Here is a 17566-nt window from a genome sequence, read left to right on the forward strand (position 1 = left end):
TAAATCTCCCTGGAAGAACTGACTGAGCAACTATCTTCAAGGAAAGCTGAGACTGCCTAACACAGGACAGAGTATTTACCGCCACACAGACTCCTCAAAATGCAAAGCAAAGGTATTGTCTCCACCTTAACAGCGCCATCAAGCATGGACATGAGCAGTGCCACCACGTGACATGCTCTATGGCGCATGGCAACACGGACCTCTTGCTGTTCACACTGTATTTTCACCAAGGAAAATATACAGCAAAATTGTACTTGTACTGCTATTTCCTTATTCCTACCACACATTTCTCTATCAATCCATTTCATTTTTGTTGCATCTCAATGTAAATTGATGTCATTATGACAGAGATCCCTAAAAAAAAAAAAAAAAAAAAATCTATGCACTCTTTCTGACAAAAACACTCACCCTGAATCTAATGGAGCCCTTAATTCTGACTCTCACTGTATAGGCAATACAGAAGGTGCTTTCTCCTTGGGTATTGGAACTGCTTCTTAAAGGAACAGTGCCCTTTTTTATAGTATTCAGATTGTTCATGCTCTGTGTGAGAGACATAGCTTGTTGTAAGCTTTTTTTTTTTAATTTTATTCTTATCTAAGCTCCTTTTTTTAAATTTTTATTTTATTTCTATGAGTATACTGTAGCTGTCTTCAGACACACCAGAAGAGGGCATCAGATCCCATTACAGATGGTTGTGAGCCACCATGTGGTTGCTGGGAATTGAACTCAGGACTTCTGGAAGAGCAGTCAGTGCTCTTAACCACTGAGCCATCTCTCCAGCCCCAAATAAATCTTAAAAAATATTAGTGAACAGCAAAAATGTTCACAATTGTTGTATCTAAGAAAATTAAATGAAAATAGCTGGATACCTTACTGGTCTTTTTAAATGTCTATATATCTGTAACACTTCAAAAGAGAAAACAGGGGAGAATAGAGTCTAGACTTTTTGGTTTTTTGAGACAGGGTTCCTCTGTGTATCCCTGGGAGTCCTGGAACTCACTCTGTAGACCAGGCTGGCCTCGAACTCAGAAATCTGCCTGCCTCCACCTGCCTCTGCCTCTGGAGTGCTGGGATTAAAGGTGTGTGCCACCAGGCTCGGTTTAGACATTTCTTTCTTTTATACAGATTGCTACAATTTTGCTTTGTCTTACCAGGGCCTTTTGGGTTGAGAAAAGAAACAAACCAGCAACCCCCCCTACTCCCGAGCCCCCACAAAGCACTTGAATGCAGTACTGTGTACTTGCAGCTCAGGGTCAATGCTGCTGCATGCAACACCTCACCTAGTGTGCCTGCAGGCTTTGTGCACTGCACCTAGACATAAATGTTATACCAACAAGGATCACTACATCATAACCTGTGCACTGTTCAGCCCGAGACAGACACTCTCATCACGTCATATTTTTCTTGATCTATCACTTGTTACAAGTATTTTGGAAGAAATGATGCCTATTCTTGGCAACTCCAGACATCAAGACTGGTGATCTTTTCTCTTAAGATTTCATCTATTTTTTAATCTAATGCTGCTCCCAGAAGCTATGTGAATGGCTTCACCTTAAAATTCTAAAATATACTTATTACCCAAGTCACAAGCATTAAAAACACAAAAGCATTAGAAGAGATCATTGGAACAGTACAGGTTGAACTCAATAAAAATATTAAATACATACCAATTAACATAATGTTTTCTAAAAGAAAAAATGGGAAAAAAAAGCACAATTTTTATGTGTGCACCTACAGTTGAAGACAAAGGGGCCAGCCACTGATGCCGTGGCCACTCTTCCATATGGTGCCTAGGAAAATCACCGAACCTGGAAACCAAAAGGCAGCTGAGAAGAAGTGAGCGAGCCCCTTGCTAACAGAAACCTCAACATAATTACAACCAGGGCTTAGGCTTCCCACTTGCCTACTTGCATGAAGGAAAATAGTAAAGCATGAAGCCAGTTTCCTGAACAACTTAGCACATGGGCTCACTGACATAGCTTTGCTTTTCTCTTTCGGCACAATAAGTGACAAGGACACTTACCAGGGTTTGTCTTCTCAAGTTGATACCATCGGTAGAACGCCCTTTTCTTCTGCTCACTCAGATCTGATCCCTGCTGCAGCAGCCAGTGAGAGATTCGACTCTGACTGATTCCTACAGAGAAAGAAAAACAGCTCTTGATGGGGCACTGACATCATAGTCAAGTTAAAGAGGCTCTGCTGGGTTAGTTACTCTGTGATTATTTACATGACTGTGGGAGAGGCTGTAACTTGGAAAGCTCCTTGACACTAGCCTGATCATACTGACATGTGTAAAAATGACCTGTGAGAAATCAGACATTTTATCAACAAAGATGTTATAGTGCCTTCTAAAATCAATCTGCAAGCTGAGTCCATCAACATGAAATAATGAGAAGAGCCCAAGTAACATTACTTGTACGATCAACAGGCTCCGGCTGCTTTGAAAACATGAGATGCCGAAACAGACACTTTGAGAGGGAAAAATCTAGTCAGCAGTTCTATTTCTCATTAATGACACTAATAAAAAGATTTAGGGGCTAGGAAAGGAGGGGTCATTGAAAACACTGTCTTCAATTCGGTTTCTGGCTACTTGCTAATTCTTTTAAGCATTTTAGACTCATCTCCATTAGTAGAGAGAAGCAAGAGTTGGCAGACTTAGGTTGCAACATGACCTCTGAAGAAAGCCCAGTAACGAAGAACAGTTTCTGGAGTTGACTTTGCCTTCCACACAGAACAAAGTGCACAGTAGCAGCTCTGCGCTGTGGTCAATCGTTTCTTGTCAGCAGTTACTTAGGGATGTGCATGATCTGCACATAGGAAAGTCAAAAGACGATACTAACCCTTAGAAAACCACATGCTCATTCTTGTCAGTATAGTCTTGAAATCCCAATATACAACTGGCAAAAGCAGAGAAACCAGGAAAAAAAATAAAGAAGGCATTTCCAAAATATCATTTGACTATGATAAAGAGTTTATTACATCTTAAAGTCTCCAGAGCACGCCAGGCAGTGGTGGTAACACGCCTTTAATCCCAGTTCTCAGGAGGCAGAAGCAGGCAGATCTCTTGAGTTTGAAGCCTGCCTAATCTAGAGAGAGTTCTGGGACAGCCAGGGCTACACAAAGAAATCCTGTCCCTTTGGAAGTCACATATCAGATATCCTGCAGATCAGATATTTACATTATGATTCATAACAGAAGCAAAGTTACAGTTATGAAGTAGCAACAAAATAATTTTACGGTGTGTGGGGAGGGTGACCACAGCATGTGGAACTGTATTAAAGAGTTGCAGCACTAGGAAGGTTGAGAACCACTGCTCCAAAGGATTAAGACACCCACTGTGGCAACTGGACACTACCAAACACCACTGTACAAACAGTTGCGTAAAGCGATTGTGCTCAACAGAAGGCAGAACTACCATGACATTATCACATTTTAACTAAACGCAAGGCTTCAGGGTTCCAGATACTTAGCAGCTCCTATTAGAAGATGAAAAGAGGGCTGGAGAGATGGCTCAGCAGTGAAGAGCACAGACAGCTCTTTGGAAGGTCCTGAGTTCAAATCCCAGCAACTACACGGTGGCTCACAACCATCCGTAAGGAGATTTGATGCCCTCTTCTGGCGTGTCTGAAGACAGCTACAGTGTACTAACAGTAAATAAATAGATAAATCTTTAAAAACCAAAAAGATGACAAGAGAAAACATGGCAGGAGGAGATAAAAGAAAGATGACAACAGAAAGTTCTCTGAGTAAACACTTTCACTTTTCTTCTTAACGTACATGGGGGGGGGGGAGGTGCACACGCACAGGACAACCTGAGTTTCAGGAACTGGACACAGGTTGTCAGGCTTGGTGTCAGGTGCTTTTACCCACTGAGTCATCTCACAAATAAATTTTATTTATTTATTTATTTATTTATTTAATTTTATTTTTATATTTTTTGGTTTTGAGACAGGGTTTCTCCGTATAGCCCTGGCTGTCCTGGAACTCACTCTGTAGACCAGGCTGGCCTCGAACTCAGAAATCCGCCTGCCTCTGCCTCCCTAGTGCTGGGATTAAAGGCGTGCGCCACCACGCCCGGCTTTAATTTTAAAAAAGAATGACGAAATGATCATTCAGCACCATGAAGTCAAACTGTATTTGAATTTTCCTTCTGTTACCACATAGGTAAAAAAACAGACAAGTTTAAAAATATATACTAAGAAAAAGTATGTCTGAGATCTGTTAGCGTTCTCCAATATTAAATCACCCTCATGTTAGAACACAGTGCCCATCAGCCATGAGAGCTGTACATGCTGTGTTGCAGGTAGCAAAGCCCATCCAGAGGACATCAAGTTACAGCATATTCCCATAGCAGAAACTGGCATGCTTTAAATGTTTTCTTTGTTTTGTTATATTGTTTATTTTTTGAGAAAAGGTTTCTCTGTGTAACCCTGGCTTTCTTGGAACTTATGATGTAGACCAGGCTGGCCTTGAACTCAGAGATCCAACTGCCTCTGCCTCCTGAGTACTGGAACTAAAGATGTGTGCCACCACAGCTTGACTAAATTTAATATGTTTTAAAAGCTACAAAACTCTCAAAACTAATCTAACAACAATAACTCAGTAATACTTAGTATTAGCAAGAACATGGAATTCACACATAGCAGGGCTATTTCCAGAAGCAAATGGACAGGATCCATAAACACTGAACTTGAGGTATACATACCACAGGAGTGCGTGATTACCCAGCACACACATACTCAAAAGACATGCACAAGAAGCTTCAGAAATGAGCATTACCCAGAGAATTCCCTGGTTCCAAAACTTAAATGGCCATCAAATGCAGAATGCATATATTATGGTATCTGTGTCTTCTACTGCAGACTGCCATAGCAACAGGAAGAGGATAAACTAGTAGTATATGTACAGTATATGGGCAGACCTCACAGAAACAACGCTGCTTCCCTAAAGCCAAAAACATACAAAAGCCATACACTACACTATACATCAGGATGTAAATCAGCATACTGGTACCCATGCAGGAAAAAGGTCAAGGATGATGGTTTATGTAGTGGCCAGTGATGTTCTTTACTGATACGGAAGGTGGTAATGTGGATATCTATACTTTATGAAAGTCATTGAGTTGTCACCTACTATACATATTTAAAAAGGTCCCCACAAATTTTTTAAAACTCAAAGATTATATATATTTAATACTATATATTTAATTAACATATGTTAATATGGGAAGATGCCCTTGATACATAAAGTATATGCTTTTATGAATATAACTTTATATGCCCTGTATTACATTTATATCTAAATATATCAAAAGCTTACAGATGCACACTATAAATGTAAATTTTCCCTACATTTCTACCACTAAAACTTTCTCAATCTTTCTATAAATGTTTTAATGCCTGGCTTTTGACACTGAATATTTTAGTTTCTGTTCGTTCTTTTAGAAACAGTGCAATTAAAGTAAATGAAGACTTATAAAAAGAAGTCCACTTCTGCTTTTTGTCTGCAATTTTACTCTGAGGTAAGCATGTGACGGACTTAAAAATGTCACACACATTTCTCTCTGTATAATAATGAATGCAATGAAACAAAGGGAGGAGCAGGCAATACAGGCTGTCTTCCTGACTCACCTTGGATTCGGACAATAAATGCAGAAAATGAACCAGTTAACCAAGCCATTTCCAGAAGAGGCATTGCAAAACAGTTGAATAAACAGCAAATGTCACACTCAGAAATGACTTTCCTCTAGGGTCCTTGACCCACAATCGCGGCTGCTCTGGGAGCTCTGTGGGACTTGACATTCAGGTCCTCGAAGCTTCTCTGCACTGTCTGCCAGCTCTGCTACTTCCCTTGGGAGAAAATTCCAGATAGTCTCTTCCCTGCTGTGGAAGAAATTCTTGGGAAAAGTTTCAGATCTTCAAAAACCTCTTTTCTACCTCTTGTAGGGCAGAAGCAAAGGCAAAGTTTCATATAATTTACATACACCGACTAAAACTAAGCCCTGCTTAATTTCTTTCCAGTGAGAAAGTAAGCCCCTTATATCCAAAGTGGTTGGAGGTAGTCTTTAGCTGGCATCCATAATGTCTTGTGAACGTCAGCTTTACTGACTCCTCTCTGGAGTTTACACACCACGCTTCCTCCACTAGAGGGCTCTCAACTAGAACCCAGCCTTCTAAATCTCAACACTGGACTCTGGATTCCTCTCCATGTTTTGTTTCCTGCCACAACCTACTGGCTCTTCACCTTGGAATGAGGGACACAGCCCCTCCAGAGCATGATCATTTTGGCTCCAGGTGCTATGTTAGCTTTCTACTCATTAGTGGCCACTGGGATTCCATATTTAAGCCTCTTTCTTTGATCATCGTAATTATCAACAATGATTTAAAATGTCATGTAAATGCAAGAGACTCTCAGGGCACAGCCTGTTCTTGGAAACCACTGGCTAGGCAACTTTAATGAGAATTTCTCATAGACCAACACAGTAAGCCTAATCCATTATCCTCCCCCCTCATCTGCTCATCTTCCTATAGGAGTTAGCTCAGCTTAACCTCTCACCCACTCCCTCCCCTAAAGCTTGCATTTTTACCAAAGCTCTTTCTTCTAGTCATCACTCCCCTGTTCAGCCTCTTTTACCTGAACAACCGTAACGACTCTGATGGCCCCAACAGGCCATCTCAGAACTACAAAATACAAAATCCTTATGAACGTTCAGCAATTTTCAAAGTCCTTTAGCAATTTTCTACCTCAATCAGAGCTATGTTTAGATATGTTTTGTTATATTTGAGCCAGAGTCTCACTAGATAGCCCTGGCTGGCCTGGAAGTCACTATGTGCCTCAAGCTTGTCTCCCACACTTAAGCTTCCTATTTTAGTGCTTTTGAGTGCCACATTATAATTATATTCTAATTATATATTCTCTATAAAAATTCAAGTATGTTGAACACACATAAGAAAATACTTTTTTTCCACCACTTTCTTATTTATTACCTTAGAATCATTCTTGTTTGTTTGGTATGGATGCATAAGACCTTCCCAATACATGTAACACATAAACTTTTAAAGAGCATACACATAGTAAGAGACTGACTTTCTCCACCATGCACAATGTTCATCCAATTCCTCTCTTAACCCAGGAGACAGCAACCTCAGGAGACCTCTAGCTCTGTCTTGTGCTGTTTGCTCCATGGCAGGCATGTCTCACTCTGTAGCCTGAGCTGGCTTTGAACGCTTGCTGCTCCTTCTCCCTCAGCCTCCTGAGTGCTGGGGTTAGAGCTGAGTCATTGGACCAGCTTCACGGTGACTTTTTATTGACTATTCTTTTTACATTTTCTGTTGTGTGTATGAATGATGTATGTCCACACGTGTGTGTGCCTGATGTCCATGGAGGCTGGAAGAGGGAGTTAGATTTAGTTTTTAAGCTAAAGCTTAACTGACCTGGCAAAGCTGCTTCTGCATTTCTGATGTATATTGTCTGGAATACTAGAGGCTTATGTTTCAAGATGCTAATAAATTCTGGGATAAAATTTTATGCAGCAACAGATGAGGAAGCCACACACACTCACTCGCTCTGGGACCTCTGTCTTTACTGTAATCTTCACATTAACTTCTGATTTTTAGTTTCACTTTCATTTGGTCCTGACCCAGAGTCTCCACCACAACTTACTCAGGGCTAGGTTTAAATGGATTCAAGATTTTCTCATTCCCCAATTTTCTGACTTTGAAGCCCTATATATTTGTTGTAAACTGAGGTATATTCTACAAAGGTTTATTCTCATATGTATACAATGAGTTTTGAAAAATGTGCATGTGTGTGATCATGGTATGACTCAAAATATAGTTCTCTTCCTGCCCTTTCTTGGTTCTGATTTCAGTCTATACATAATTTTTGCATTTTCAGCTTAATTCTTGTTGGCACTATCTCACATGGAGTTCTTCTTACTAGTTCAAGTTGACTGGTGCTGGGTTAGCCAGGCCTTATCCACTTGAGGGTCTGTATCCGTTACATATTTGGAGGACAATACATTTACAGAGATAAATTGGGGTCACTGTTCCTTCAGGATCTGTGCAGCTGCAGTAAAGTGAGTGGGAAGGGCACAGCAAGAATCTCTACCGATGGCATGCCTCTGTGAAAGGAAAGCAAGACAACTTCTATAAAGGCACTGACAAGTATGCTCTCAAAGTCACCCTTTTCAAGGCTGTGCAAACTATCAAGGGCTCACCATGCAGCACCTACACGGCAGCTCTCGATCACCTGGAACTCCAGTTCCAGGGATCCAACAACAGGCCTCCATGAGGGTGCACATCACATCATCACCCCCCCCCACACACACACACACTATTAGTAAATATGTCTTTAAAAAGAAGAATCAATCAAAATTGGCCTGGAAGCTAGTCATGGTGACTCAGGCCCGAATCCTCAGGAGGCTGAGGGAGAAAGAGTAGCAAGCGTTCAAAGCCAGCTGAGGCTACAGAGCGAGACACTGCCTGCAATCGATCAAACAGCCAAACAACACACCATAACAAACACAATACAACCACAGGAAGATGTGTCCTTACAGTAACTGGGATAGCAGACTTACTCAACATAGGAACCGTCTAAAAAGCTACAGAAAAGGATGAGAAAAATGGCTTATCCTATAAAAACTATCAACAGAGACAATTATATGGAAGAACTAGACAGAAATTTTGGAGTACAAAAGTATAAATGAAACGAAAAGTTTGCTGGTAGGGTTCCATAGCAAATAAGAAGTCGCAGAAGCATTCATCACCGCATTGCAAAGGTCAGCTGAGATGACTTATGGGAACAGAAGACAAGAAGGAGTACTACAAAGCAAAGCTTCATAAACACATGGGATACCACCACACATGCCAAATACAGGTGAGACTCTTAGGACACACCAACGTAAATAAAGAAGATTTTGAGAAAATAATGGCTAAAATCACGGGAATTTTGATGAAAAAATCTTAACATTTTTAAGGTGCCTAGTGATCATCATGTATGTTAACTCAAAATTTCACACCTACAAGTACCATAAAGCAATAGCACATAGAGGTGCCACCAAGTCAGAGAGCCTAAGTTCAACAGATATGGTGGAAGGAGAGACCAATTCCCACAAGATGCCTTCTGATCTCCACTCATAAGCTACAGCATACATGTGCCTCCACCCATGCATGCAAAATAAGCAAAACTGTAATAAAAATGCTTTAAAATCAAAGATAAGAAGTAAAAGTAAGAGAGGGAAAAGAAGGATTATGTACAAGGTGTGCTCACTAGGGCTGAGAGTAGGTTCCTCTGAGAAGCCATGGGAAGGATACTTAGAACACTGCCTGAGGAATGCAAGGCAGTGCCACAGGGAGTCTCTGAAATAAGGACTTCCTAGGGTATAATGAAAGCGCAGAAGACAGGAGCTTGAATACACTGAAGACAGAAAAGGAGGGGTGTTATGGGATGCATCTCAAAACACCCATAACTGATGGCTTCTGAGAGGTCAGGCCTGCTTGGAAGACTGGGGCACACTGGAATGTCTACATCCCCTCTGGTCTCCCTGCTTCCTGGCTCTGGGAGGTGAGCAGCTTTGCTGTCATCCCCTCCTGCTGCTGCTGTGGTGGAGCAAGTGACAGCAGACCAACACAGAAGAAAGAAGCCACATACATAAATAGAAAAGACAATGGTATGTTTTTAGTCTCTAAGTACCTGGTACTATTCTGTTGAAAAGGCAAGTGTAACATATAATTACATATTGTATGTTAATGAACACATGTATTAATTAGTATGCAATGTGTATGACAACAATATCACAAAACATGAAAAAATGAAGCTATATGTAAGAGCAAAGTTGTTTTGAAATTAAGTTGATATTAATCTGGGCTAAATTATTATACATTAACATGTTAAGAGTAATCCTTAGTACAACTGTCAAAAGAACAACTCAAACTATAATAACAAATAACAAGGGGTTTAAATTTGTATACTAGAAAGTATCCACTTAACAAAAGGAGGAAGCAATAAAAACTAAAATGGTGGGCTGGGTGTGGTGGCACACGCCTTTAATCCCAGTACTTGGGAGGCAGAGGCAGGCGAATTTCTGAGTTCAAGGCCAGCCTGGTCGACAGAGTGAGTTCCAGGATAGCCGGGGCTACACAGAGAAACCCTGTCTCGGAAAAAAAAAAAAAAAAAACTAAAAAGGCACAAGATATAAATCATGCTTACCCTAATCACATTAAAGCTTAATGAATTAAACACTACAAAAGAAGACAGAAGCTGACAGAACAGATTTAAAAAAAAAAAAAAAAACCCTATATATTCAAGGCCTCCTCACCCAGAGTCCACACTGGCCACCAGAACTCCAGGTAAGCTGCCCTCCCGTGGGTCCACCCATATATATCCCCAACCCCCACTTCTTTCCATCCTGGTGTCCCAGCCCCCAACTTGGGCAGAGACACCTGCTCAACCACAGGCCACACAGGCCACACTGGCCACCAGACCAGAGGGAAACAAACCAAGGAACAAAATACCATCCAGTAAAGACAATCTCAGAAACCAGCCCCTGGACCTATAATCTCCTCCTCAAACCCAATGCCTGGAGGCATTGTTCATAACACAATCCGCAACAGCCAGTAAGTACCTCCCACCATAGCCCAAGGATCCTGCGTAGTGAGCTCTGAGTATCCCAACACAGCTGAAGCACAAGAGAGGACTTTAAAACCAAGGTTATGAGGAAGATAGAAGTCCTCAAAGAGGAAATGAAGAAACTCCTTTAAAAATCCAGGAAAAGACAAACAAAAAAAAATGGAGGAAGAAGGCCAAGCAGGGTGGGGAGAACACTTGAAGAAAACAAAACAGTTCCTGAAAACGGAAACAGAATAACGAAAACACAAATTGAGGGAATTCTGGCAATGAAAAATCTAGTAAGTGAACAGGAACTACAGAAGCAAAAGAAGTGGAGGCCCAAATCTTAGGCACTGAAGATATGATAGATGAAATACATATACTGGACAATAAAAATGTTAAGTCTGAAAAATTCCCGACACAAAACATCCAGGAAATCTGGGACACTATGAAAAGACCAAATCTAAGAAAAATAGAAATAGAGGAAGGAGAAGAATTCCAGCTTAAAGCCCCAGAAGATATTTTTAACAAAATCATAGTAGAAAAAATATTTAACCTGAGGCAGGAAATGCCTATAAAGATAGAAGAAGCATACAGAACACAAAATAGACTGGACTTGAAAAGAAAGTCCCCTCGCCATATAATAATCAAAACACTAATTATACTGAACAAAGAAAAAATACTAAAAGCTGAAAGGAAAAAGGAACAAGTAATATATAAAAGCAGACCTATTAGAATTACAACCAGTCTCTCCATGGAGACTCCAAAAGCCAGCAGGGCCTAGACAGATGTCCTACAGACTCTAAGAGACCACAGATGCAGCCTAGACCTAGCAAAACTTTTTATTACCATAGATGGAGAAAACAATATATTCCATAATAAAATCAAATTTAAACAATATCTATTTACAAAGTCAGACCTACAGAATGTACTAGAAGGAAAACTCTAACCCAAGGAGGTTAACTACACCTATGAAAACACAGGAAATGATCTCACATGACCAAAACCAGTGTGTATGTGTGTGTGTGTATGTGTGTGTGGTGTGCGCACACACACCAACAAAAATAATAGAAGTTAATAATTACTAGATATTTATATTTTCAATATCAATGGACTCAATTCCCCAAATTAAAACACACACACACACACACACACACACACACACACACATACACACATACACACACAGAATAGCAAAAACGGATGAGAAAAAGAACCCATCCTTCTACTGCATACAAGAAATACACCTTAACATCAATGATGACATTACCTCAGAGTAAAGGGTTGGAAAAAGACTTTCCAAGCAAATGGACCTACAAGGCAAGTTGGTGCTGCCGTTCCAATATTTAACAAAATAGAGATTTCAAACCAGTCAAGAGAGACAGGGAAGAATACTTCATACTTACCAAAGGAAAAATACACGAAGATGTTTCAGTTCTTAACATCTACACCCCAAATGCAAGGGCATCCTCAAATGTAAAAGAAACATTACTAAGCCCTAAATCACACACTGACCCTCCTAAACTGATAGTGGAAGACTTCAACACTCTGTCTCATCAACAGACAAGCCATCTAGATAAAAACTAAACAGAGAAATACTGGAGCTAAGAGACATTATAAGCCAAATGGACCTATCAGATATCTACAGAACATTTCACCCAAATACAAATTAATATACATTTATCTCCGTACCTCACAGAACATTCTCCAAAAGTGACCATATACTGGGCCACAAAGCAAGCCTCAACAATACAGAAATCCCGAAATACCCCCTGCACATATTAGACTTTTTCAACAACAACAACAACAACAATAACAGAAACTACAGAAAGATTACAAACTCATGGAAACTGAACAACTCTCTACTGAATGTGAGAAGTTCATTTTTCATATTCCATTTATCTCCACCCAGAAATTAGGCCACAAGCCACTTGCAAAGTAAGGTACTTGCTCTCTCAGCTAATCCATCTGACTAAGTCACTTTAAGGCTGGAAGGTGCAGCCTCTCCTTGGCACCTCAAAGTGACACAGTGGGGAAGTTAGAGAAAGCAGCCTACAGGAATTTTGGGGCTTGGGAATTTTGGTGTCAGGGAGGAAAGGAGAGGGGGACTTTTCTCTGCCTTTTGTTCTCAGTTCTTATAGGACTCTCAGAGCAGATGTTCACATGGTAAAAAGCTCACTGTGAGTCTGCACATAAATTCAGTCATAAACTGAATAAGAGAATTTCTTATTATTCTCTGTTGTAACAGAGAATGTCTACTTGCATATACTAGGAACAATTATCTTAACTTTCACCATTTGTTACTAACTTGCAGGGTCATGGAAAGTTTAAGACTAAAACTAAGCCATCTTTGAAGTCTTGTTTAAATAAACCCAGTCAATATCTTATCTCCTGTTTTTGCACCTGGGGTTCTGTGGTTTATGTCTTCTTTATGACCTCCGATTAATGGCTTCTGTAACCCCTTGGAATGTGCCCTAAGTTTTAGAAGTCTGCTGTTATCTCAGAAGCAATTAAGCAGTCCTGTTATAAAAGGACTCGAATGTCTCTATCTGGGTTGCCATTCTGAACAATGGTGACTCTTGCATGCTAGATGTTTCTGCAGAATAACTGCTCTTTGTTTTTGAATACTATCTGAGTCTGGGGTCTTGCTTCAGTGATTTTTGGACCCTTACAAATGAAAACTGAGTCAAGATTGAAATAAAAAAATAAAAAACAAATTAAAGACTTTCTAGAATTCAATGAAAATGACTACAGAAAATACTCAAACTTATGGGACACAATGAAAGTGACGCTAAGAGGTTAAGTTCATAGCACAAAGTGCCGTCATAGAGAAATTAGAGAAATCTCATATTAACAATCTAACAGCACACCTGACAGCTCTACAACAAAAACAAACAAACAAACAAACAAACACAAGAGGAGTAGGCAGAAGGAAATTATCAAACCGAGGGCTTGAAATCAATACAATAGAAACAGAGAACAATACAAAGAATCAATGAGTTGGTTTTTGTTTTGTTTTGTGAAAATCAACAAGATAGACAAACTGTTCAGTATCTAAACTAATTAAAATGCATGAAGAGAATATCCAAATTAACAAAATCAGAAACAGAAAGTAGAACATATCAACAGACACCAAAGAAATCCAAGGAATTACAAAGTCATGCTTTAAAAACCTATACTCTACAAAATTAAAAAATCTAAAAGAAATGGATAATTCTCTTGATACCACTTGCCAAAGTTAAGATCATATAAACAACTTAAAAGACCTATAACCCCTAAGGAAATAGAAGCAGCAATTACAAGTCTCCCAATCAAAAAAAAGCTCAGTGCAGGACAGTTTTGGCACAGAATTCTACAGACTTCCAAAATAGGGACAATACTCCTTAAATTATTTCACAATAGAAATGGAAGGAACAATGATAAATTCATTTTATGAGGTCATAGTGACCCTGACACCCAAACCACATAAAGATTCAACTAAGAAAGAGAATTACAGACCGATTTCCCTTATGAACACAGATGTAAACAACAACCACACACACATACACACACAAACTCCAAACCAACAACAAAAAGAACTCAGTAAAATACTCTCAACACACACACACAAACTCCAACCAACAATAACAACAACAAAAAGAATTCAGTAAAATACTCTCAAATTGAATCTAAGAATACAGAAAAAAGATTATCTACATGACCAATCAGACTTCATCCCAGAGAGTCAGAGATGGTTCAATATAAGAAAAAATCAGTCATTGTAACTTACTATAGAAACAAACAGAAAGAAAGAAAGGAAGGAAGAAAGAAAGAAAGAAAGAAAGAAAGAAAGAAAGAAAGAAACCAAAAACACGTGACCATCTCAGTAGATGTTGAAAAAAAACCTTTGACAAAATTCAATACCCATTCAGGATAAAAGTCTTGGAGAGCTAAGGAATACAAGGTACATATAAAAAGGGAATTACAGCAAGCACATAGACAATATCAAATAAAATGGAGAGAAACTAAAAGAAATTCAACTAAAATAGGGACAAGCCTGTCTACTCTCTCCATATTTATTCAATATAAATACTTGAAGTTCCAGTGAGAGCAATAAAACAACCAGAGGGGGTCAAAGAATATAAATCAGAAAGGAAGAAATCAAGGTATTGTTATTTGCAGATGATATGATAGTATGTAATAAAAGACCCAAATAATTCTACCAGGGAACTCCTACAGCTGATAAACACCTTCAGTACAGTGGTTTCAGATTAAATAAACAAGCAGACAAATCAGTAGCCTTCCTATATACAAATGGACTGAGAAAGAAATCAAGGAAACAACACCCTTTACAATAGCTACAAGTAATATAAAATACCTTGGGGTAACTCCTAATCAATCAAGTGAAAGACTTGTATGATAAAAACTTACAAGCCTCTGAAGAAAAAAATTGAGGAAGATATCAGAAGATGGAAAAATCTCCCATGCTCATAGATGAGTAGAATTAACATAATAAAAATGGACATCCTACTAAAAGCAATCAACAGATTAAACATAAGCATCTAAATTCCATCACACTTCTTTATAGACTTTGAAAGGACAATTCTCATCTTCATAAGGAAAAACAAAAAGCCAAGGATTAAAACAATCCTCAACAATAAAAGAACTTCTGGTTATATTCATTTCAAGCCGTTATTACAGAGACATAGTAATAAAAACCAAATGGTATTGGCATAAAAACAGACACATTGACCAATGGACTTGAATAGAAGACCCAGTAATAAACCCACATACCTATGGACACCTGATTTTTAATTTAAAAAAAAAAGCCAGAAATACAAAATGGAAAAAAGAAAACATCTTCAACAAACAGTGCTGGTATAGCTGGATGTTGACTGTATAAGAATGCAAATAGAACCATATTTATCACACTGCTCAAAATTCAAGTCCAAGTGGATCAAAGACCTCAATATAACACTAGACACACTGAGCCAATACAAGAGAAAAGTGGGAAATAATAGTTTTGAACACACTGGCACAGGAGACAACTTCTTAAACAGAACACCAATAAAACAGGCATGAAGATCAACAATTAATAAATGGGACCTCATGAAACTGAAAAGCTTGTGTAAGACAAATGACACCATCAATAGGGCAAAATGGCAGCCTACAGAAAGGGAAAAGATTTTCACCATCCACATCTGATAGAAGGCTAATATACAAAATTATAAATAACTCAGCTGGCCGTGGTGGCACATATTTTTTATCCTAGCACTGTGGAGGCACAAACAGTTGAGTTTGAAGCCAGCCTGGCCTGCTACTTGAGTTCCAGGATAGTCAGGACTACACAGAAAAACCCTGTCTGAAGAACAAAACAAAACTAACCAAAAAGAACTCTGGGAACTAGACATCAACTAACAAAATAATCCAATTAAAAAATAGGGTACAGGACTTAACAAAGAATTCTCAATAAAGGAATTGTGAATGGCTGAAACTGCTTAAAAGAAATGTTCAACATCCTTAGCCATCAGGAAAATGCAAATCAAAACTACTTTGAGATTCCATCTTACACCTGTCAGAATGTCTAAGATCAATAACACACGTGACAGCTCATGCTGGTGAGGATGTGGAGCAAGGGGAACACTCCTCCATTGCTGGTGAAGTGCAAATTTGTAAAGCCACTATGGAAATCAATGTGCCAGTTCCTCCAGAAAATGAGAATCAATCTATTTCAAGATCCAGCTATGCTACTTTTGGGCAGTTACCCAAAGGATGCTCCATCATACCACAAGGACATTTGCTCAACTATGTTCACAGTGGGTTTATTTATAATAGCCAAAAATTAGAAACAGCATAGATGTCCCTAAACTGAAGAACTAATGAAGAAAATGTAAAAATATTACTCATCAGTTAAAAAGAAATGACAACATGAAATTTACAGGCAAATGGATGGAATTAGAAGAAATTATCCTGAGTGAGGTAACTCAGATCCAGAAAGACAAACATGGTTTGTGCTTATTTATAAGAGGATATTAGCTGGTAAATAATGGATAATCATGCTACAATCTACAGACCCAGAGAGGCTAAGTAACAGGGAAGGCTCAAGGGGGTAAACATGGATCTCCTGAGAAGAGGAAATAGAATAGATTTTGCAGGTGGACTAGGGGAAAGCCAGAATGGAAATAGGAAGGATCAAGTGTGAGGGTAAAGGAAGAGAGCATGGGAGAGAAAACTGGAAAAGGAAGGCATTTGCAGGGTAATGTAGAAACCTAGTGCAATTGAAACCCTCTGTAATATACAAGGTGGTCCCTGACAAGGACTCCTACTAATGGAGGACATAGAGCCTGAACATCGTTTATAAGCAGGCAAGGCTTCCAGTGGTGGGACTAGGATACCAACCTAGCCACAAAACCTTCGACCTACAATCTGTCCTGTTCACAAAATGTGCTAGGGCAGTGATGGAGCAGAACATGTAGGAGTGTCTAACCAATGACTGGTCTAATTTGAGGCCCATGCCACAAGAGGGAGCCCAAGCCTGACACTGCCTGGATAACCAGCAACCAAAAGTTGCATAACCCAGAGACCTGAGTAGAACCAAATGCAGTGCGGGTATGGGGTTGTCTATGAAATGATCCCTAATGATGGTCTGCTATACTCATAGACTGGTGCCAAGTCCACTCATCATCAGCTGAAGGGCCGTCCACAGAGATTCACAGCTAGATATTAGGTGAAGAGACAGCCCAGGTTGGAGGTCTTCATTAGGTCACTCCTCTTAGAGCTTAAGGGAAGTCACAGTGAGAGCTTAAGGGAAGTCACAGTGAGAGCCAGTGGGGTCAAGAGCACAGGAGAGGATAACCCAAAAGAATGAACTAAGCAGGGCTCATAGAGACAGAATTGGCAATTGTGGAACCAGCATGGGTCTACATGAAGTCTTCTCCATCTAGGTTATGGTGGTTGGCTTGGTGTTTTTGAGGGTGGA

General features: G+C 39.5%; 1 protein-coding gene across 17 annotated transcripts in view; it reads right to left on the reverse strand.

Moving 5' to 3' along the window:
- The window catches only part of Hmbox1 (homeobox containing 1), a 138300-nt gene that overhangs the window by 47893 nt on the left and 72841 nt on the right, over positions 1–17566 (reverse strand). For all 17 annotated transcript variants that reach the window (XM_030247768.1, XM_011245031.3, XM_011245029.3 and 14 more), the window contains exon 5: positions 2024–2134. In XM_030247768.1, coding sequence (XP_030103628.1) covers positions 2024–2134 — 111 coding nt within the window. The remainder of the gene's footprint in view (positions 1–2023; positions 2135–17566) is intronic.

The sequence above is a fragment of the Mus musculus genome, chromosome 14 (genome assembly GCF_000001635.26).
Source record: "Mus musculus strain C57BL/6J chromosome 14, GRCm38.p6 C57BL/6J".
Lineage (NCBI taxonomy): Eukaryota > Metazoa > Chordata > Mammalia > Rodentia > Muridae > Mus > Mus musculus.